The sequence below is a fragment of the Nanorana parkeri genome, unplaced genomic scaffold, assembly GCF_000935625.1.
Source record: "Nanorana parkeri isolate BGI_ZX_2015 unplaced genomic scaffold, ASM93562v1 scaffold1068, whole genome shotgun sequence".
Taxonomy (NCBI): Eukaryota; Metazoa; Chordata; class Amphibia; order Anura; family Dicroglossidae; genus Nanorana; species Nanorana parkeri.
In genome coordinates, this window is record NW_017307336.1 from 138,388 (window position 1) to 163,510 (window position 25,123).

Sequence of the window (25,123 nt, forward strand, 5' to 3'; positions counted from 1 at the left end):
CATTTTTGCAGGCATGAGGAAGGCTGCTCTTTGTTGTTTCTTAAATATATATTTTGTTTTTTTATACTAAGGTACCCATAGACAACAGATGGCAATCATCCAATCCAACAACTTTGAGCAGGGAGTTTGTTAAGCAGAGTTGTAATCTAGACAGAGTTGAAGCAATCAGCACTCAAACAAAAAGAAAAAGCAGCAGTCATAACCAGAATGTAAGATTGGGAGAACCATCAACCAAATTGCTTGCAAAAACTGCCAGGAACCTTTTGTTATCAGGACACAGAGCAGTGTGAATCAGTGCCGAGTGACACAAGAAGTATGCTGGAGTGACACCTGTAGCTAGAATACTTGGCCACAGAAGTAGAAGAATGTTAATGTGGAAAAAGTTGAAAGTGTTCATGCGGCAAGATATGCAAAAACAGCAAACTGGCTTTCTTGGACTGTTTAGTAACAGTAGAAGAAGGAAGAAGGCTGGAAATAGACAAAAACCGACCAACCAACCAACCCGGCAGAGAAAATTCCCACCAGAACAGAGGAACAGAGGTATACCTCCGAGGTATTCTGCAGAGCAGAACAGCCAAGCCGAATGCCGCTCAGCAGCATTCGGCTTTTCACTCACTGCTGTTCAGCCCCTATGAGAATAGGAGCGAACAATAGCAAGTGAACTGCCGGAGCTTTGGCTTAGCCGATCCAGATGTTGGAGTCGAACGGCATCTGCTGAAGGCAGCCGATGTACGGCTGATTTTAGCCGATGTATGGCTGAAATCAGCCATACTAAGCTGAAGTGAAGTGAATAGCCATCGGCAGCTTTGTAAAAAAAAAAACACAATGTTTCTTTCTGATATATTTTAGCACAGCATCTTAATATATCTACTTATGTATAACTCAAACATTAATTGAAAAACAAGATAGACATGTAATATTTAAATAAACTGACAACATTGTGATTATGTGTTGGCACATAATAGCAAATAAAAAAAATGTATGTCAAAGCCAGATGCTTTGCATTAGACATTAGCAGATTCGCTCTCTGACTATGATGAGATAATGATGTCCTGTGTTTTGAGACTTCAGCTGCTCCAGCACATTCAGAAAATAGTGACCACCATCCTCCTGCAATGTTTTTAAGGTGGTTGTACCTCATGAAATAATTTCTCCTAATTGGCTGTGGACAAAGATGGAATTCATAGGACTATGAGGGAGCCCACCAAAGTAAAATAAGTAGTAACTTTTTAGAGCACAAAATGTATGTATATCTGTATCAGTATGATCAGTATGATCAGATTAGAATCTCAGTCCTCACAAATCAGTTCTTTCAAAGGTATATATAATATCACAAATTTTATATAGTTGGTTGAAAAAAATTATATTATTAAACTATGATAATTTATATTATAATGTTATATTCTTTATTATAGACAGAGTAAGACGAACACAAAGATTTTCCATAGAGATAAACACAGAGACAGTAAGTTAGATTTACTGAAGGAATAAAGTAAATAAAGCAAAGCTGTGCGCTTGCGCACAATAAAGTGCTAGTTGTTTTTATTTTAAATTCTCTCAGACATAATTAGGTATTTAATGTGAACACAGATTCATCTTATTTAATATCATTTGCTCTGAAAAATGAGCATACAATTTTAAAAGTTTTTTAGACATTTACCTTTCTTAGAAAACAGCCTTAAATCAACCGAACTATTTTGTTGTACATTCTATGGGCACAATTTTCTGCAAATGTATATTATCAAGATACATAAGTATATATAATAGAACAAGTTGAAAAGATACGTGGACCAAATGACTGTAAAAAGGAAAGTGTATCCTTTATTTCTCATTTCTAAATCTGCACAATAAAAAAAATGATTGTTAGGAGAAATATGGACTCTTATTATATTGAGTTGTTTTTTTTCTTCTATTCTATGTAATAAATCAGCCTCACAGTACTGTTATTAGTCTATTATAACACAAGTGTGGAGATGTTCTGGGCCATTGCTTTTACCAAGTACATTTGTGGAGGCTAAAGCTGCCCATACACCTTAAAAAACCATCGCACGACTTTCGTTGTGCGATGGTTGTAAGGTGATTAAAATTTTGTATGACCTGCCCATCTTAGACAGGCAGATCGTACTTGCGATCATCGCAAACCCTACCAGCTGAGGGGAGGGCTTGCTGATGATTGCAATGCTGAGCGGGCAGTGCGCGCTTGCACACAGGCCCGTGCTGCTTTCGTCCTGCGATCCCGCTACCAACCCGCTGAAAATCGTACGATTTTCGGCGGGTTTTCTAGCGTGCTCGTAAGACGAAAGTCGTGCAACCGTACAGTAAATGCGGTCGCAGGCTGCCCATACACCTGCCGATTATCGTACGATTGCGGGAGTCACGATTATCATACCATAATCGTCAGGTGTATGGGCACCTTTAGAGTGGTAACATTATTGTTATTAATTATTCGTGAATTCTGATTTCACTTTGATGACAGGACTATAGCTTTGGATTTATAACTGTTAGTTCTAGTGCTGAGGTCAAAAGTTATACAAGAAAAACACAGGCTACAATAACTGGTTTCTCTTTCTGAGGATGTTAAGTATCTGATTATAATATGATGATGCTTGTTTTTAATACTTTGGGGTTGATTAACTAAAGGAGTAGAGACTGTCCACTTAACACATGGGTTATGTACTTCAACGGGTATGTCTATGCACTTTAATTATACTATTTTATGACATTTGAAAGAGAGAGGATTTTTGGGTATGTGGGGGGTTTTGTTTTGTGCATGATTTTATGGGTTAGAGATTGTGGTTACTAATAGAATCTTCCCCTTAAAAGTATGAAGATTCACTTAAAGTTTCAAATCATGTAACAAGCAAATTCCAGTTCATTTATTTCACCTGCTCATGAATGGATAGTTGAAGTGAAAGATAGTGAAAGTGAAGATTCTCAACTGCTGTAGTCAATCAGCCTAATTTAGCCAGCACAGCTAGTAATGGGTTACATATCCTGTTTTTCCTGTTCATTAAGCAATGTGAATTTCTACGCAGCTTAGTAAATAAGGTGCAGCTGTGTTCACTTTGAATACCCAATCATGGACAAGGAAAAAAAAAAAAAGCAAGATATTTCCTAGAGCATCATTAGATGAATAAAATGGACACAGCTTTACTTTATTCAATGAGCCCTTACTTTGTTACACGACCAGTATCTTCTTCATTTGATTAACCCTTGTGGGGCTACTCCCACACTGCAAAGGGTAACTTCTCATTTTTGCCTAGGGTTCAAAAAAGTTATACTCACCCGATCCTCCGAGCCGGCTCTTAGACTGGTCCCTGGAGTGTCTCTTCCCCTCCACTTCAGCTGTCTAGGAAACCTCAAGTCATCATATCCAATACATTGTTTAGGACTCTGAGGGACATACCATTGCTGCAGCGGAGGAGAGGCACGGAGGATTGGGTGAGTATAACTTTTTTTTACCCTAGGCAAAAACAAGCAATTAACCTTGTCATAAAAGGGTTAATAAAATGTCTGCCCGGAGTTCTTCTGAAATGAAAGTGACAATCAACTCAGGAGTTAAAACTTAAAAATACAGTGGAGTACCTTAACTATTAACAAAAATGTATCTTATTTGTCTATCACTCGGCTGTAGATCCTCAAATCATCTCTGAATTCTTGGTGACATTGTCCTTCATTCTGGAGGGTGGCTACTTTTGTTCCACATGTGTGTTGTAAAGTAGTGACTACTCCAAACTCGCTCTCGTGATGGACTACAATCTCATGCTTAGTTTACTCATTTGTATTGAGATTGTAATCCATCAAAGGAGTAAGCTTGGAGCGGTGTCTACTTTACAACACACACAGGGACCATTGGGAACAACAGTAGCCACCCTCCAGAAGGAAGGAGAGTATCAGCATGAATTCAGAGATGATTTGAGCATCCTTAGCTGAGTGATACACAAATAAGATACATTTTGTTAATAATTAAGGTACGTAAATGCATTTTTAAGATTTAACTCCTGAGTTTAGCATCACTTTAATCCCTGTGAGTCTCTGACCACATATGAATACACTGGTGGTATTGACTTTTCTCTGATTCTCAATTGCTGCAACTATTGAAGCCAAGTACAACCAGGCAACTAGCATCTTCAGAAAGTGGTGAGCAATCCATATTTCCTCCATATTTCTCATGACAGGTGTACATTAAACAAATCTAAACTAAGGATAAGATAAAGGACTAGAAGGGTAATTTCAGATTATCCTGGAGTTCTAGTTAAATAAGTTCAAGCATTATTTTTTTAATACTAAACATATTTAATTTTTTTTTATTAGATTAAACATTTAACAGGCACTGAAACTTTGTGAAAATATTTTACTTTTCTAGGGAACTGCTTCAAGTAAAAGTGTTCTTTTCTTGGTGATAGAGTTCCTATAGATTCTGAAGAAATTTAGACTATGCTGATGGTCTAAGAAATACCAAGAAAAATAAACTGAAGATACACATTGTGGGAATCCAGCGCAAGGAAAATACTTTAGACCAAAAGGCAGATGTATTCTTCTCACGGTGATAATCTTATTGTAAATACCTCAAGTGATAGGTAAACTCTTTTCTATGTAGAGTGCACATGTGTCTTCAATTGTAAGAAATGCAGCCTGCCAGGTCTGAGCAGATCACAAGTCTGAACACTCAAAGGGGTGGAATTTTGTTGCCGTGGTTGCATGTAAAATAAATAAATGAGATACCTAGGGAAGCTTCCACATTCTTGTGGTCTGATTAAGTCATATTTACCATAAGCTTGTATAAAAGCAATTGAGTTTTAACTGCAGAACCATAACAAAGTGTTCCATGTTTCCACACCCATATGGCACTGTTAAAGACATCCCAGGGTGGAAAAATACCCTTTAGTGTATTTATTCCTTAGAACATTACATACTAAAAAGAAATCTCTAACTAGTAGAGATGAACAATGGCTCATGATTTGTGGTTTATTGGAGAGATTCATGGCTTTCAGATAATTACCTCCACTCGGAAAGACGATCATTGAACCAGTCTGTTTTTTTCCCTTTTTTTCTTGTTTATATTATAAATGTAAAACAAGTTGAAAAGAAAAACTTTTTTTTCTGCTTTATTACATGCTTTCCTTTTCCTTTTTATCATTGGTCTATTGCATCTTAGAAAAAAGTTAAAAATGTTTCTCTTTTTTCATCAGCTGTAGCAGCTTCCCTACCCGATGGTGCTGACGATTCTGACAACAGATGTAATTATCAGGTCAAACTGAAGTGAAATGTGTTTTGGAATAGAGCATGTCTGATCTTCCACCTGTGTTTTCTGAATGGAAAAAAATGTAAACCTATAAAAGGTAAAAAAAAAAAAAAAAAGGAAAATGATTGTGGTAGCAGCCTTTTTTAGTGGTCCAAACCAGCTACATTTCACAGTGTATTTTCAGATCTGTTCCTTACTCTTTTCCTTCCAGTCTTTCCTAGCCACTGTTTAGCTAATGGAGCGGACACAAATACTTAATTGTAGATTATTTGTTGTATCAGGAACTGCAAAATGAGCACACTAAAATAAGCAGGATTTCACTTTGGTTTTATTGTTAACAGAATCCATAAAAAATGGGAATAAAACAGATATTTTTTTTAAAAAATATTTAACTAGCAAAACTGTTTTCTGTGAAGTAGACTAAATATCTGTTTTTTTTTTAACAGCCATTACTCAAATTCATTTTAACAGCCATTTTCCAAGTTATGTAAAACAGATACACATTAAGACTGTAGTAAACATAACTTAAAACGGAAGTTAAGTGTTTGCTGGTGGTGTTTGTCATAATCTGCTAATATTGCAAATGTAATTTTTCTTTCAAAAAATTGCTGACAGGCAGTGCTGGGGGGATTGCTTTGAATGCATTTTTAAAAATGCATTCAAGTACCCCAACTATTAACATAAATGTATCCTATTTGTGTATCACTTGGATGCTGATCCTCAAATCATCTCTAAATTGGTGCTGACACTGTCCTTCCTTCTGGAGGGTGGTTACTTTTGTTCCCCATGGTCCCTGTGTGTGTTGTAAAGTAGTCACCGCTCCAAGATTGCTCCAATGATGGACTACAATCACAATACAAATTAGCTACTAAATGTGAGATTGTAGTCCATCATGGAAGCAAGCTTGGAGCAGTGGCTACTTTACAAGGTGGCTACTTTATTTGAGGTTCTACAGCTGAGTGATACACAAATAAGATACCTTTTTCATAATAGTTAAGGTACTTATATGCTTTTTTAAAGTTTAAGGGCTGGTTTACCCCATATTGCAGAAACCAAGCCTCCCACGTTTTAGGGTGGTAGGGGGCGTGGTGGTGCCATTCATGTCAATGGCACCACAGACACATCTCGTGCCCGGAGTTCGTTCTCCTGCACCAGAATGCATGTTACAGCAATGCCCGTGTTCTGGTGCAGTCTGATCGCAAAAAATAGTGCATGCATTAGTTTACATTTTTGCACAACCACTTAGAGCAGGGGTCCTCAAACTACGGCCCGCGGGCCACATCCGGCCCGCTCCTGGCGGTGGGTTGTGGGTGATGAGATGCAAGTGAAGGGCGGCAGGTGACAGGCACCGGGTGGCGCTGTATTCACTCCCTCCCATCAGATGCGGCTCTCTAATTGGGCCACCGTTCGCTCCTCAAGGGGGTCCTTAGGAGGCCCCAGCGGGCGGACCTCTACAATGCCTGATTAGAGGGCCGTGTCTGCCTGATCCAGACAGCCCGGATTGCATACGAGGCAATCGGGCATTGTAGAGGGCAGCCCGCTGGAGAACAATGTCTGAGGGACAGTGAACTGGCCCCCCGTTTAAAAAGTTTGAGGACCCCTGTCCTGTCCAGTACAAGATCACAAGGGACAAAGCAGTCTCCAGCAGCCGTCCATCTACTAGCTTAAAGAAGGGAGGTAGGAGGAAGGCGATGAGCAGAGGGGAGAGTGGCTTGCCTTGCTGTGTCTGTGTGTCTGTGTGTTTGTGGAGACACACATATTACTAGCACACACAAGGGTGGCCCCATAGGACCCTGCAAGGGAAAGGAACCACCCTAAAATGATATCAGGACCAGTGCTCAGGGGAAGCTAAAATATTTTTAAATATTGAAAAACAGCTTCTATTGTATGTGATTTATCAGCATTTGAAAATAACTTATCATTTTGAGTTTCATATCACTTTAACTAGACATCATGCACACACTACTAAGATATCTATGTCATTTGCATAACATGCATTGGTTCTTGTTTGATGTCTCCCATGTCACTTCTATTGCAATAATGTAATTCATATTTTCCTATTTTAATTCTCAACCAACTTATTTTACATGGTAATGTGTACCTGCTTACAATGTTTAAAAAAAAAAAATACTAGGAACACTTACCATTCCATGATTTAACCAGGGTGGTATGAAATTATCCAGCAGCTTTGGATATACCAGTTCCCTGTCATATATATATAGGGTCCAGAACATTGTCACCACAAACTGAAAAAGAAATGAAAAAAGGGCAGATTTGGTTACGCATCAGCGTACAATATATATAATATACAAATAGCACACATTTCAAGTAATATGCTAACCACGCTGAACTTAATGTAACCCTGTGGTCACCCTTCCGCCGCAAGGGGTAAAGAGAAATACTGAACACTTCTGGGTATGGGTGAACATGTGACCAACTCTCCTTCTCCCATGTGGCAGCACTGTTGGCCTCTTATTGGCTCAGTACTACTATATAGAGGGTCCATAGCCCTCTGTCGGCTTCAACAAGACTGGGTTTTACTCCTGGCTCTTCAAGCAGAGAAGCAAGAAGATGTGAGTATAAGTAACTGGGGAATGTGATTTTAGTTAACCTTTTATGACCTGCATGGCCAAAGGAAAGGGTTGCTTTAAATATGTCATAAACCTTGAAAATTAAAACTGAATATGATAGATGCATGAGCTAAGGTTACATTTATTAAAACTGCATAGCAAATCAAAAAGTAGATCTAGAGAATAGAGATATAGGTAGCACATGTTATATGCAATTCTCAACTTTCCCCATGCCAATTTCCCTGCTAATATTTTATTCTAAATGGAAACACTGACCAACTGAGAAGTTCAGGAACTGAAATGTTATAAATTGAGATCAGCATATAATTTTTACTACCTATAATCTCTGGATCCACTGACCATTTCAGATATTTCAGGTAACCAGATAACATCTGCTTGTGCATCATTTTATCATATAATATTGAATTATCTATGTTTGTGGTAATTTGACTTAAAATATGTATATGCTGTCTATTTGAAACCAGAATTTAGCTCTCTCTCTTTCACTTATAACATCAAACATATATGTACCTAATACATAGTAAAACTGTTCTGCTGCATGCTAAAAATATTACATATCTTTGTGAATAAAGTTGTATGGTGCTTGATGTTGGGTGTTGACTTTTCTATCAAGGTTATTAGTCCATTATCTTTAATGGCAATGAAACCAAGAGTGAAGGCTACCACCTAGATAATGAATGACAGGATATGAGCAAGATTAAACTACCTCCCGGCCGGCCGTTGTGTATGAACGGCCGGCCGGGAGCTTGCTGGATGTAACAGGCCGTGTATACACCGCCTGTTAGTCCCTCGCGCCGTGCGCGAGCGGGACAGACACAAGATTTAAAAACCGGAAGCGATGCCTGTTATCATACAAGAGATCCGCCAGCTATAGAGCCGGCAGATCGCTCGAATGAGGTCCCGGTATGTGCGCCCCCCCTCCGCGGCTCCCCCCCTCCCGCTGGTCCCGGGCTCCGCTGTGCCCGGTGCGAGCCCTGGACCAGCATAGTGCCTCTCTGACAGGGGATTAGAGGGAGGTCAGTTCACGACCTCCGGTCCCCTCTCCGGGTCCCTCTCCAGTGTCAGAATGCGGAAGTGATGTACATTACATCACTTCCGCATTCTTGTGTCACTCTCCAGCTTCAGACGCTGGAGAGAAGCTGATGAAGCAAATCTCTGCTTCATCAGCTTCTTCAGGGGGGTCCTAGGTGACATTAGGGGTCTTGGAGACCCCTGATGTCTCCATTAAGAGGACCTGTCACATCCTTTGCTATCACATAGGGTGGTTTCTTAGCCCCCTCTGTGATAGCAATAAAGTTAAGTGAAAAAAAAATAGGAAAAAAAATTAACAAAAAAAAATTAAGTTACACATAAAAAAGAATTAAAAAAAACAATTTTTTTTTGAAAGTCCCCACCCCTACATACACGCATGTAAACATGCGTCAGATGCGCATACCTGCAAAAACGGCGATTGCGCCCATTACGCTGCACATGTTACATATCGCCGCAAACGTCGCAGTGAGAGCAATAATTTTAGGGCCATCAATCACTGATAACACTAAACTGATGAGCTGCAAATGCTTTTAAAGCGCCGCCTATGGTCAATTTTGGGTATGCTAGTTTTTTGCGATTTCGCGGGTGCGCACAATTTTCATGTCGGAAGGGGTCCGACATGACCCCGTCTATAATATGTTACCAAAAAAGTGGGGTAATAATAAATGTTTTATAACAAAATGTAAAAAAAAAATTTTTTCCTGAATATAGTAAAAAATAAAAACTCCAGTGGTGATTAAATACCACCAAAATAAAGCTCTATCTGTCCCCAAAAATGGTATAAAATTCATATCAGTACAGTGTTGCATGACGGAATGAATGTCAGTCAAAGTACTGCAGCGCTGAATACTGAAAAATGGCCTGGCCAGGAAGGGGGTCTAAACACCTGGTCAGCAAGTGGTTAAAGTACATAAACATAATATATTTGTATTTAATTTGTCATTCTATGAAAAAATGCCAGTATGTGCAGTTACTTTCACTAAGGCCTGGTTCACACCTTGGCGTTTTACAGCACGTTTCTACGCTCTGTAAAACGCTCAACATGTGAAAACCAATGATTGCCTATGGGCATGGTTCCCACCTGGGCGTTTTACAGCGCGTAGGAACGCGCTGCAAAATGCCCTACGCCCAAAGAAGTACCCTGATGTGAATAAGCCCCATCTGCCTGCACCCCCACAGCCAACACCCCAGGGCTTGTGGGATAGAGGCCCTTGTCCCCATCGGCACGGGGACAAGGTGCTTTTCCAGGGGTGACCCTGGAAAAGCACACTCCCAGTGCTGAGGGCATGTGGCCTGGTATTGCAGGGAAGGGGGGTGCTCGCTTGTTTCCCCCCCCCCTTTCCGGCCCTGCCAGGCCTGTGCTCGGATCAAGGGTCAGGTATGGAATTTTAGGGTGGACCCCACATCTTTTGTTTCCCCACTTTTGGGGGTGGGGTTTCCGCCTTAAAATTCCTACCAGACCTTAAGGGCCTGGTATGACTTCAAGGGGTAGCCCCCACACAATTTTTTTTGCTTTTTTTTACATGGGGTCCCTCCTAGAATTTCTACCAGACCTTAAAGGTCTGGTATGACTTTGGGGGGAAACCTACCGCATCCTTTTTTTCTCTTTTTAAATGTCATTTTTTTCTTTACAAATGTAAGTTTTGCTGCAGCAGGCTCTTTACATTGTACAGATTTGCCACTTTACAGCAGTTTAAGGGGACCTCCCAGGCACGATATTTAAAGGAATTTTTCATTTTTATTGTTTCACTTGAAGTAATGTTAAAATCACTGCTCCCTTAAAAATTTTATTTTTTAAAAGTGGTTTTTCATTGATGCATGTCCCCCAGGGCAGTACCCAAATCCTCTACCCTTTTTATGGCCATTAACTTTCATATAAGCCTTCAAAATGGGGTCAATTTATTTTCAAAGTTCTACCCCCAAAGACTTGCATTGAGTTCGAATTTAAATTCAAATCTTTCCGATGTTCGAAAGTTCCAATTCAAACCGAACACGGGGGTGTTCGGCTCATCACTATATAGGGATGCACCGATACCACTTTTTTTAAGGCCGAGTACGAGTACCGATACTTTTTTCCAAGTACTCGCCGATACCAATTACCGATACTTTCCCTTAAAGGGACAGGTCACATTTTTTCTAAAGCAATATAAAATCATGATTTTAGGTCAGTTTCTTAATATTAAGAAGAACATGAAACAAGCCATCTAATCTGGAATCTGGAAGTTTGCTTTAAAATAAGTTGTGTCCCCAGATATACAGCCACACCATAATGGTAAAAGCATAGGGTACATTAATACCCCTTATTAAGGTGCCCATATACCTTACAATTTATCTGCAGATTTTCTGTGGTCAGGTGGAAAAAGTGCAACAGATTGGCCCAGGTGGAGATTACTCCATCCACACAGTGAAGTGTAGATGGAGGAATCTGTTACACCTTTTCCATCTGGCCACAGAAAATCTGCAGACATTTGTAAGGTGTATGGCCAGCTTTACCCATTCCCCCAATAAAAGTTAAAAGCAAAGAAAACTGTCCACACCATGGCAATGTCTTTAGTTGGAAAAAAAAGGAAACAATGTCCCCTGATGTAAATCCAGCATCATTCACATCATTCTGTGATGCAGATTACCATCAATCATGACCCGCCAGCTGATGATGTCCACCTGTTGTAAATGGGCCGGAGATCCTGGGTGACACATTGACCAAATATGGTCATGAAAATACATTTGTTCAATTATGTCACCATAATCCCTGACTGGTTTGTTTACAAACACCAGCTTGTCAGTTTGTGATGCTACCAGTACAAACTGACAGATTGTTTGTTGCAGTAGTGCTACCACCACAAAATGACCGAAATTGTAAACAAACATCAGCTGGGAGTTGGGCATGTGAACTCCTCACGGTCGACCTGCAACCAAAGCTCACCCCCAGTGACATCAACAAACCTCAAATTAAAAGCTCATAATAGGTAGGGACCATGTCTAGGCACAGAATACATACGTTGGTGACTATTTGGATGATAGAGCACTGTTTTTCCCTTCGAAGAACAAATGTACATTTGAGAAAAGTGCAGTTATTCCTTTAATCAAGTCACTTGACTTTCCCAGGATGCATACTTGCCCGATTCAAAAGGCAGCAGCTGACAGAAATCTTTAGTTCCTGCTGATCCCTATAGATTTCTATGGGGTCATCTCTCGACTTAAGAGACGGTTTCATAGAAGTCTATGGGGACCAACTGTGCAGGTGCGGCCAGGAGAAAGGAAGTTAGTCTTTTACATGCAGAAAGCTTTGGACCATGCTTGAGAGTTTTTTAAATAGAGTTAAATGTACCAGCATCATAGGGTAGAGTGTAAATAAATAAAATTGCTTTTTTATAATGGGTACAGCTTTGAGGAACACTTGTGGTTAGGTGGTGAAGTGGTTAGGTGGTAATTAGGTGAACAACACTTCCAGTGAAAACAAGACTAATTAAACAGAAAGAACAAAGGACATGTAATGAACAACGAAGACTTAAATGTGCAAGTTATTTTATTGGACAGTAATGACATATATTCCATATGTTTAGAATACTTTTACAGTGACATTGACCATTGTTAAGTATATGATTAGGAACATAAATGTGTTTTAAATGTTTATGTTAAATAGGTGATTAGAAAAATGACTTCTATCCAGGTGTTTGTAGAATATGACAAAAGATACAGTTTAGTTTGTCTATGCGCTAACATACAAGTATTTTGCCTCATGGTGTGGTTCTGCCCCTGTTTTAGGTGTGGATGTAAACTGGACATTAAACCTGATACACTACTTCTGCAGAAAATTAATTTGGGTTATAGCTGACTTAAAAGCTTGCCAGACTTTGCCAAGAATTCAAGAGTTTCTGAAAAACAAGCTTCTGTTTGTCATGACGATGATCATAAGACACTTTCACAAATAGTTCATGCACTTGAGGAGGATGTCATAGTCTCCTGGTGGAAAAATCTGTTCAGATACAACCCTAATGTGCACACATACTGTAATATTGCAACCAGTTCTTGTATAATTATTTGATTATTTTTTTAGGCGTTATCTTGTTTATGTGTGTTAGGAAGGAAGGAGAACTCCAATAAAAAAAGTCCACTATAGAGCTCATCTTTCTGTTACTTTGCTTTCTTCTCCTATCAGCATGTTCTTTTTCTGAACATGAACAGAGTGGCTCAGTGTGCTGCTTCCTTCTTTCCCACTCTAAACTCTTCTGTACAGGAACTGCAAAATGCTGATTCCAGGTCAAGTTTAGGTACTCGCACTGCTTTGCAGTGGAGACAGGGTCCCCTACCAGAGTAAACTTTTTCTTTTCTCTGAGTTTCAGCTTTAAATCTCACCCTGTCTTAAGATATTCTAATTCTTTACCATTAGAAACCTCCTTTAACAGATTTAATGATGTATTAATGAATACAGAGTTGCAATAAAATTGTGTCCTTTATATATTTTAAGCTTTAAGAGAATGAATTCTGAGGCTAAGAAAATAAGGATCATTTAGTAAACCTAGAAAGTATCTAATGGTAAAGAATTAGAATATCTTAAGACAGGTTGAGATTTAAAGCTGAAACTCAGAGAAAAGCAAAGGTTTACCCTGGTAGCGGACCCTATCTCCACTGTAAAGGTAAACACTTGTTTTACCTAGGGGAGGATGAATAAGATGATATACTTATATACTGTAGTTAGTCAAGTTGAAAAAAGACACATGTCCATCGAGTTCAACCTATAGAGATATTAAAAAAAAGAAGTGTAGCGCTCACCCCCAAAGGAGCCGCTGAATGCCTGGTTCATCTCTAGTTTGTCTAGGGTATGTTCTTCAGCTGCCCACCCATTAGCACTAACCGCCCTTCTTCTGGTGCCCACAGACTGATGTCCACACATGGACAGCAACTGATGTAGCAGATAAGCAGGATGGATACAGATCCTCAAGCAGGAAAGACACCGACCATACTCCTGAAATCCTCTTAGTTCCAGGGTACTTCAGGATCCTACACTGGTCCTGGTTCTCTTCCTCTATCAGCATCACAGGCCTCCTCCATGTTGGAGGCCCCAGGGAAACCTTTCCCTCACACCAGCCCATGCCCACCCCCAGGCCTCAGGCCTAACCTGGGGGGCAGGCTGAACAGCACCCAGCCCTATTCCATGGCTGGTCCCGGCTAGTCTGAGCACATGGCAAATCCCTCCAGTATATGTACCATGTCCCAGCATGCACCACTGGTTGAGAGAGAAACTCACTGATTGGCTGCTGTACTGTACATACACTACAGTGCCTCTCGATGGCTGTTCCACAATATGACAGAGTCACACTCCGCCCATGGGGGTACAGGCAATGCTAGACACCTGGAATTAACCAGATAACTGCCACTCTAATTCCAGCCAGGCTGACTACAGCCCTCGCTATCACTAAATGTCTAGTAGCCACATCACAGAAGGTGATGGGGGCTACAGAAGAAAAGCCTAAACAGAACGCTATGCCCACAATTAGCCACCATTGATCCAAAGGAAGACAAAAAACTCTCCCACAAAGCTTGGTTCAACCTGCTCCAACAGGGGAAAAAAATCCTTCCTGAAAGCTCCTGTGGGCTTCCTCCTCTTCGTACGATTGGTCCCCCAGTTGCAGCTCTCGGACATCCTTCCACATAATCTGCATTATACAGGAGGATGCTGAGTGCCCACCCACATTCCAGGGAGTTGAACAGTAGAAGAGAATGAAGTCAAAGCAGAAGAGCGCCACGGGCAATCACTCCTCAATGGGATATAGTCATGGGCATACTACGGGATGCTGCCCTAATACAGCCAGGGGAACTGTGAGATCTGGAAAGTAAGCACAAAGGAGGGCGCCTTTCCTGGTGCAGATACATTTTATTTAATTGATCATAGCAATAAAAAGGTACTCAGAAACATAAATTAATGAAAGCCATGGAGTGATAGATCGATGGCAGGCAAGTGGACATCAGCTGAACGGTTCCTATGTGCGGGTTATCGATATCATTCGAATCGTTATTCCACTGATGTCCACTTGCCTGCCACCGATCTATCACTCCATGGCTTTCATTCATTTATGTTTGTGAGCACCTTTTTATTGCTATGATCAATTAAATAAAATGTATCTGCACCAGGAAAGGCGCCCTCCTTTGTGCTTACTTAGTAGAAGAGAATGACCTCTCTTAGGGAGAGGAGAAAAATGTAAGTATATTACCTTTTCATCATCACCCTAGGCAAAACGAGCAGTTATCCCTTGAAGTGGGACCCACCGCATGGGTAAATCTTTTTTTTCCCCCCCAAGTTCAGCTTTTCAAGTGACTCTAAACTCAGGAGTAAAATCTTAAAAATGCATTTAAGTACGTTACTATTAACATTATTAACAGAAAATTTACTATTTTTGTGCATAACTCAACTATAGATCCTCAAATCATCTCTGAATTCATGCTGACACTATCTTTCCTTCTGGAGGATGGCTACTTTTGTTCCCCATGTTCCCTGGGTGTGTTGTAAAGTAGCCATCGCACCAAGCTCACCCCCATGATGGACTATAATTTCAATACAAAATAGGAAACTAAACATGAGATTGTAGTCCATCACAGGAGTGAGCTTGGAGCGGTGGCTACCTTACAACACACACAGGGACCATACATTGTTACATAGTATTTGAAGTTGAATAAAGACATTAGTCCATCCATGGGGAACAAAAGTAGTCACAAGGTGCAAAAATGCACCTTGCCTGTGTAGGCACGAATCCTAGCACCGGCCCTGTATGTCATAAACGTTACCTATTATTCCCAAGTCTCATACATTTCTGTTATGAAGTTATACAGTTTGGTAGATATGGACTTGCCTAAAGCAAAGAAATGAAACTTTATGCAAACAGGATGATAATTAGATTTCCTTTAGAAAATATTGTTGCTACCTTTCTTTCATCTACTTTTACATCTCAGTGCTGCTGATCTCCACCAGCATCTCTGCAGCCACTTCCTGTCTATATGTGCTTCGGCAATGGCAGTGTATTTTTGCTCTGGGCGGGCTTCCTGTTAGTGACAATGGCAGAACATACCTGCACCATGAGGTTCACCATGGCTGTTCACAGTCTTGGAAGCGCATGTAACAGGGTGACAACACGGGAGAGCAATTTGGGAGACAGGGACAAAGTGTTGTCACCCCACAAAAGAAAGCCTCTAAACAAGGACCTTCTTGGCAGTATTACCAATTATTATTCTAATGACAGATGTAGATTTTAAAACACAAAAAAAAAGGACTTTTGAAAATAAATGTATAAGATAATATACGATTTTGGCAATTGGGTTTCCATATGTTAATGTTAATTTATATTTTTTTCTCCGCTTCAAAAGTGTAATCATTTATTTTTAGCATTAACATACTGTTATGGAATAAATGCTGACCATAAAATGAATGTTGGCCATTTTCCATGATAATACAGATTGGTCATTTACAGGTCTATTCACTAAGGCCCCGTTCACATATAGCGAATTGTTGCGCGATTTCCGCCGTGATATCGCACATTTTTGCTGCGCGATATCTCGAGAAGTCGCCGGCCAATGCTATTCAATGGAGCCGTCTTAACTCCATGTCGCGCGTCGCAAGTCGCTTCTACCGGACCCTTTTTTCGGCGGATTTTGCGCGATTTTGCTTTTTTTCTATGGAGCCCGACGGAGAAGGTCACGCTACCGTCGCTGGATCGGCGCTGGAACGTCGCCCCGAAAGTCGCGCTATCCCAGCCGCGGCAAAGGTATGTCGCTATATGTGAACGGGGTCTAAAGGGTGAAGGGTCTGGAGAAGGCAGGAGAAGTGAACAATCTAGGACAACATAGCTGAACTGAAAAGTGAGCTGAATTGGAGAATTTTTCCAAATCAGCAATTTTGGCCTAGATTGTTCATTTCTTCAAACTCTTCACCCTTTTGTGAATAGACCTGTTAAGTAAAATGCAAATTTTTTTATTTAAAATAAGTAACTATTAAAATCACTGAAAATAACTGATAAACCCAATGCCCACTTTCCTTGTAATGACACCCCAAAAATGAAGTTTCTGTGTCATACCCTCCTCTATGCAAAACAAATGGCAAACGCACTCATCAAGACAAGGCACCTCTATATAGTGCAGTCCTAACTCTAAACTATGAGAGTCTCCATCTTGGAGCACATGTGGCAAAAGATAAAATTGGGTACAGGTTTGTCAGGAGGAAGCCCAACCTCCCTTAAAGGCACAGGGATGCACAAATGACCCCGCACATCACAACAGCAGCCACCCATGCGTCAATGCACCAAATCAGTCAAGCAAAACAAATGGCAAACGCACTCATCAATTGGTTACCAGCTTTACAGCAAGGTGCACACGGAAGGGCTTTAAACAGTAACATGCAAAAAAATGCTGGCTGGTGAGTGTGCTGTGAAACTTTTTGCTGATACCCTCCTCCATGCCTCACAAAAATTCTGTATTGCATCATGGGAGCTGAATTTATTTCTGCATTTAATTTATCAGATACAGCATGTTGAGAATCAGTATGGTACAAGTACAAGGACAATTCCAGCTCCAGGACTAGACTAGAGAGAAACTCAAAAGTTAGGAGGCAGCTGTCATTTGTAAGGAGCACACGGAGCTCCTGGGATTTGTTCATCTCTGTTCCAACGTATGATTTGTTTGCACTGATACCATTTTATCCAGCCCAAGTACAAGTACTGATACTTGTCCAGGTACTCACAGATACAAATACTGATTCATTGTAGTTTAGTGTCATGTGACATGTGAGTTTTTCTAAAACAATACAGACTAATGATTTTGCGACAGTGGCGGAGCTCCAGGCCCAGTCACAGCTGCAACCACTGTGACCCTGGTAGTTCTCATGAAAATGCCAAGCATCAGCACTGGTATCTGAACTGGTATCTGTGCATTCCTAGTGTAGGCCCCACAAAAGAACAACATTCAAAATTCTCCACACGGCTTCTAGCAGCAATAGGTATGGGAACATTACAAAAAGTACATCACACTCAAATAATGTATTTTTAAGTTCAAACCTTAATCACGTGTCTTGGGTGTAGGAAAAAATGCTCAGTCTTTACAATCAGTTGACGTCATTCATTTATGCCTAAGACTGTACCACTTAATTCCTTACATATATACCTAATTTTAGAAATACTTCTGACCCGTTCTTCTGCAAATTATTGACGTACACTGCCAAGGGGTACATTGCTACTGTACAATAAATTATGCTTGTTCAAAATACTTAGCACTGGAATGTGAAATCAGCAGTTGGGTAAATATCATAATAATGACACATAAGTTGGAAAAAGTCCAGCGGAGGGCAACCAAACTAATTAGGGGTATGGAGGACCAGAGCTACGAGACAAGGCTACTAAATTTAAACATGTTCACATTGGTGGTGAGGAGATTGAGGGGGGATATGATCTCCATGTACAAAATGTTCAATGGTGGCAGCAACATTAGCGATAAACTGTTTAAAATTAACTCCATTACAAAAACTAGAGGCCACCACCTAAAATTGGTGGAAAAAAAATTCCAGCACAAGGGGCGAAGGGGGTTCTTCACAGTAAGATCAGTTAGGGTCTGGAACTCACTGCCACAGACAGTGATTTCAGCAAAGAATGTGGAATTGTTCAAGAAACTTTTGGACGATTTCTTAAGGGACCGTAATATACAGGGGTACAGGTACTCCTAGAATGAGATCCTAATAGGTTGGACTTGATGGACTAATGTCTTTATTCAACCTCAAATACTATGTAACACAGAATCTTTTTATCTACGATCTTCCTTTTCATCAATAATTGCCCCTACTACTGACTGACATGAATTTTGTTACAACTGACAGTATAACAGGGTAGATGTGTGAGCGAGAGCGAGATGTGAGACTAAAGGTCGGAACTAAGCAGACACAGGTTATGAGATTACCTCAAGTTTTATGTATGTTTGCCTCTTGTGAAGTTAAAAATCTTCCTACTTGAACAGAGTAGAGAATTATCTTATAATAGGGTGGCAATACTACAAACACTTATGTATTATTATTCCAAAAACCTCTTTAAACAGTGACAGTTTAGGTGACGTCTTTCCCCTTGAACTGGTATTGCTGTGGCTTGTGAGGATCGAACTAGTAATAATCCCCATACACACGGACAGCCTGATCAGGTCCATCTGTCAGTTTTTCTGGCGGATCTGATCAGAAACTCAATGTAACTCTATGGACATCCGGATGTAAACGAATGTGAGTCCATTTACATTGGATTACTTCCAAGTCTGTTTAGGTCTGAAAAAAAATGGAAAGGAGTTCTGTGGTCTCACATCTTACATCCTGACAACAAGAACTCTAAAGTAAATGGCTACTATAAACCTATGAACATCCTCACACTACATTTAATTTAAAGCTTCAGTATGGCTCTCTAGAGCAGCCAGCAAAGAATTAGGCCAGATGCCGTAATGGATTCCATCACACTGTACTTGCAGCTTTTGGTTGTTAAGAAATCAGTGCTGCTCATCTCTGTTGCCACAACATGCGCTAAAAGCTCTCAGACAGAAAGTGCTACACCACCATCTCAAAGTTAATGAATCACAGTAAATCAGAACTCCACCTAAAAATAAAAAGATAGAAATAAATAGCCCATTTAAAGATAAAATAAGAAAACTTGTGCTTCTTGTGCCCCTGCGGTACCTTTTTCTGCCACTAGATGTCTGAGTGCCATCTTTCAACCCTGGCGTGCCCCAGGGTTCTGTCGTGGGGCAATTGCTGTTCAACCTGTTTATTAATGATATTGGAACTGATATAAGTAGCAATATTTCAGTTTTTTCAGCTAACAATACCAACATTTGTAGGGTAATAAACTCAACAGAAGACATAGATATATTACAGGAATTGGATAAAAAAAAAGGGTGTGGGCATTTACATGGCAGATGTGGTTTAATATTGAGAAGTGTAAGGTTATGTATTTTGGAGTAAAAAAATACACATGCAAGCTACTCATTAATGAGGAGACTGAGAGGGGACATTATATTAATGTAAAAATTGTTTAATGGTCAAAATCAGTAATAAACTGTTTACTGTTAGTTCAGTCAAGAAGGCAAGAGGCCACCATCTGAAACTGGAAGAGAAAAGGTTTAATCTTAAACTGCGACGGGGATTCTTTACTGTGACAGCTGTAAAATTGTGGAACTCCCTTCCACAGACAGTGGTATCAGCTGAGAGTATAGAATCATTCAAGACCTGTCTAGATTATTTTTCTCAGCAAGCAAGACATACAGAGGTACAGGTAATCTTAGTAACTCAAACACACAAACACACACACAAAACCACAAAGGTTGAACTCGATGGACCTGTGTCTTTTGTCAACCTTAACAATAACTATGTAACAACAACACTCCCTCTGAGCCCAGGTCACCCTGGACCCACACCAGTCTGTGACAGGAAAATGAAAGGAGAAGCCGCCGAGGGCCAAGCTCAACTCTCTGTCACTCTGTCTTCACCTTTCAATATTCTTCTCAGCACAAGAACAGATTGTCTGCTGGTACTACTACTTCTTCTGACACTGATGTACAGGTACTGCTAGAGGATGATATCAGGTCAAATTGAGGTACTTACACTGCTTGCATTTAAAAATAGCTTTAATGAAGTAGCAATGATTACAGAGCTCTATTAACTTGAGTAGGGATGCACCGATACCAATACTAGTATCGGTATCAGTGCCGATACTGGGCATTTTCATGAGTACTTGTGAAAAGGCCTTTAAACTAGACCCTGACACCGGCATTTTACATTTTGTAATAGATTCGGCTGCCTGAGGTCCCACGCTTCCTGGGGATCTCATGGCGGCTGTCTTTGACAGCGCCGGTCTAGCCGCACATCTCTTTCCCACTGCCCACAAAGACCGTCACAGCGCTGGAGTGCCCCACACCTGCCTGTACAGCCCTGGAGAGCCCCACACCCGCCCATACAACCATGAAGAGCCCCACACCCCCCCATACAGCCCTGGAGAGCTCCAAACCCACCTGGAGAGCCCCACACCTGCCTGTACAGCCATGAAGAGATGCACACCCGCCCATAGAGCCCTGGTGAGACTCAAACGCAGCCTTGGTAAGACCGCACAGCCATGGTGAGACCTGCATGCAGCCCTGGTGAGACTCGAACACAGCCCTGCTGAGACCTGCATGCAGCCCTGGTGAGACTCGAACGTAGTACAGGTGGGTAAGCACAGCCCTGGTGAGACCCTTCACGCAGCCCTGGTGAGACACGAACACCACCCTGGTGAGACTCGCATGCAGCCCTGGTGAGACCGCACACAGCCCTGACAAGACTGCACAGCCTTGGTAAGACCACACACATACTCCTGAGAGGATGCACACAGTCCTGGTGAGACTCAAATGCAGCACTGGTGAGATCTGCATGCAGCCCTGGGGAGACCCTAATGCACCCCTGGTGTGGCCTGAAAGCAGCCCTGGTGAGACCCATGCATGCAGCCTTGGGCAGACTTGCACACAGCCCTGGTGAGACCTGCACGCAGCCCTGGTGAGACTGCACACAGCCCTGGTGAGACTGCACACAGCCCTGGAAGGACCGCACAGCCCTGGTGTGACCCACACCACCCTGGTGAGACTGCACAGTCCTGGTGAGACCCCGAACGCAGCCCAGGTGAGATGCCTCACACAGCCCTGGTGAGACCTGCACGCAGCCCTGGTGAGACTGCACAGCCCTGACGAGACCGCACAGCCCTGATGAGACCAGACACACAGCCCTGGTGAGACTGCACAGCCTTGGTGAGACCCCGCACATGCTCCAGAGATGATGAACGCAGCCCTGTTGAGTCTGCACAGCCCTGGTGAGACCTGCACGCAGCCCTGATGAGACCAGGCACACAGCCCTGGTGAGACCACAAGCAGCCCTGGTATAACTGCCTTTAGCAGTTATAGGTATGGGAACATTAAAAAAGTACATCACACGCAAATAATTTATTTTTATGTTCAAGCCTTAATCATGTGTCTTGGGTGTAGAAAAAAATGCTCAGTCTTTACAATCAGTTGACGTCATTCATTTATGCCTAAGACTGTACCACCAAAAGACATGTTTCTGCAACAATAACAAATAAGTCCAGCTTACAATAGTTAGGTTCAGTTGCCTGTAAAAGGAATAGAGTGTTAAAGGGGCCAATTGATAATAAGCAATACCAAAAGACAAGGACATCTAACATTCTATATACTGTATCTCTCTGGATCTCAGTGGGTTGATTTACTAAAGTCAAATAAGTTGTGAATGTGGTGACAATTCTCATTCTCAATTAGCAAGGAAAATAATAATTAAAAAAAAAAAACAGTATTTTTGGTTGCACATTACTGGATGAAAAACGTCAACAGAGCTTTAAAGTGACACTAAACTTAGGAGTTAATTCTTAAAAATGCAGTCAAGTACCTTAAAGGAAAACTATTGATCACGGAATGAGCGAACACAAACCGTCGCTTGCTCACTTCCCGATCAACTCCCTGCAGAGAGCAGTGACTGTTAGTCACTGCTACCCGCAGGGATCCCCCTCCTCTCCGATCCTCAAGGGCTGACTGGTGGAACGGACAGAGAGGGGGCAGGCACAGCTGGCTCTGCCTCTAGATAGGCAGAGCCAACTGTCACTCACGCAGCTGGGTGGATCTCTATACTGCTATATACTGAGCTTTGGGTCATGGGAAGTTAGTATATGTCCTCCCGTGACCCTAAAAAGAACTTTGGGATATAAAGGTTACCCTATAGTTCTCTTTTAACTATTCACAAAATGTATCTTATATGTGCATCACTCCGCTGAAGATCCTCAAATCATCTCTGAATTGGTGCCGGCACTGTCCTTCCTTCTATCTAGAGGGTGGCTACTTTTATTCCCCATGGTCCCTGTGGGTGTTGTAAAGTAGCCCCCGCTCCAAGCTTGCTCCCATGATGGACTACTATCTCACATTTAGTTTACTAATATATCAATCCTCAACTTACCTGTACCAACTGCAGGAGTCCTCGCACTCGCAGTATGTCAGTCCTTGGCACTTTTGTCAGTGATCTGTGTCCTATAACATCCCCGCATGAGGACTCTTGCATATGTCTCATGTGCTTTCTGTTATAGACAGCAATTGCATCCCTTGTGTCACACCTCCTGACATCACATCCTGTTTGATCACTATAAAGCTGGAAGGTTCCAGAGAGAGAGAGAGTGCTCAGTTGTTTCAGAGCTATCCACTGTATGTTACTGTTGCTAGCTGTGTAATTCTATTTACCTGACCTTTGCTACCTTTATTGACATTGATCTTTTGCTGCCCACCCTGACCTTATTGTTTGTTTCCTATTGGGCTCTACATATCTAATTACTGACAACTAATTTGTATTAAGATTGTAGTCCATCAAGGGAGTGAGCTTGCAGCAGTTGCTACTTTATAACACAAACGGAACCATGGGGAACAAAAGTAGCCACCCTCCAGAAGGAAGGACAGTGTCAGCACCAATTCAGAGATGATTTGAGGGTCTACAGCCCAAAAATGTGGTGTGAATGGGCCCTAAAAGGAGTACAGCTCATTGACCTTACTAAGTGAAATCTCACCTAGCTTAGTAATTGAGGAGAAGCAAAGTGAAACTTAGGGGTCTATTCACTAAGCTGCCGTAGGCAGCCGAGTGAAAGACCAACCTGAACGCTGTTCGGCTATTCACTTCAAGTTACATCGGCTGGCTTCGTGTGGCTTCGGGTGGGACAAACATGCTCAGCATGTTCGGCCGACCCGAAGTGCAGAAGGAGTTCGACTTAGCCGATCCAACATCTGGATCGGCTAAGCCGAACCTCCGGCAGGCTACTCGCTGCTGTTCGGTAGACATGTGCACCAGCAAAAAATGTGTTTAGTTTAGTTTTGATTCGGATTTTGCATTATTTCGTTTTTCATTAGCGGTAGTCCGGTCGAAATTTCGTTTTTTGGACGAAATTTCGTTTTTTAGCGGTAGTCCGGTCGAAATCTCGTTGCAGCAAAATGACAGGAAAAGTTTGTTTTTTTTTAGTTTGCAGAAGATGAAAAAAAAAAAGCGTGAGGATGCCCCTAATTCATACCAGACCCTTTAGGTCTGGTAGGAATGTTAGGAGGGACCCCCCCAAGTTAAAACACAAAAAAAGTGTGTGGTGTTCCCCCAAAATCCCTACCAGACCAGGTCTGGTAGGAATTTTAAGGGGGAACCCCAACCCCCAAAAATTGTGAAAAAAACGTGGGGAAATCGGGAATTCGGATTTGTTTGCATTCGTTTTAGCTGTAATTCGGAATTCATATACATCCGAATCTCCGAATTTCCGAAATTTCGTCCGAATTTAATTTCGGAACGAAACGAATCGCACATGTCTACTGTTCAGTCTATTCTTATAGATGCCAAAAAGCATCGTATAGATGCTAAATTGCTACTGTCAATCACTAGTGGGGACCTGATGGAGAACTGCAGCAGTGGCTGGGTGCAATAGCTAGTTTGCTATTGGCTATTGCAAATTGAAATAGCCAATAGGAACCTAACAATGCATTCCTATGGTGATTGTTTTTTTTTCATTTTGACGCCAGCCAATGGCTCCGTGTCAGAATAAAAAAAAAGAAAAAGCAGTCCAGGGACACTGATCTCTCTGCAAGTGGCCGGAGCCCGCCGTAAGATCACGGCTGGCTCCGCCCAGCTGTCAGAAGCAGGCTGTCGGCACGCCAATTTTAAAAAAAAATTTCTGGCTTTCCCCTCGGCTCAGTCGAGCCGAAGCTTATGCCTTCGGCTCGGCTGAGCCGCCTGGCCGACTACGGGAGCTGTACGGTCTATACTGAATAGCCCGCACAGCAGCCCTTCGGTTCTACTGAACCTAAGGGGTCCTGGGGCCGAACCTAGCCGAAGGATCGGCTAGATCCTTCGGCTGCTTCGTGAATAGACCCCTTGATTTTTCAAAGAACATGTGCAAGGAAAAGAAAAAAAGAAAAAAGCATGGATCTTTGCTGGATATGAGTGGATAATTGAAGCCAGTGCAGCTTCACCTCATTCACTAACTAAAGTGAACATGCTCTACTGTTTTAGTAAATGAACTTGAAATACAGAGATCCAACATTTTCTTTCATTTTTTTTATTAGCTTGCATGCTGCCAGGGAACAAAATTATCACACATTGGTCTAACAATTTATTTACCTTAGATTCATATACAAAAACTTGGCAAATTTGCTGCCATGGAAATACTTTTATTTAATATCCTTATGGGTACAGATG

At 41.6% G+C, this 25,123-nt stretch overlaps 1 protein-coding gene across 1 annotated transcript in view; it reads right to left on the reverse strand.

Annotated features, from left to right (window-relative positions):
- AIG1 (androgen induced 1) overlaps positions 1-25,123 on the reverse strand; it is a 181,387-nt gene that overhangs the window by 90,277 nt on the left and 65,987 nt on the right. The window contains exon 3 of the mRNA XM_018567583.1: positions 7,390-7,491. Within this exon, the coding sequence (XP_018423085.1) occupies positions 7,390-7,491 (102 nt within the window). The remainder of the gene's footprint in view (positions 1-7,389; positions 7,492-25,123) is intronic.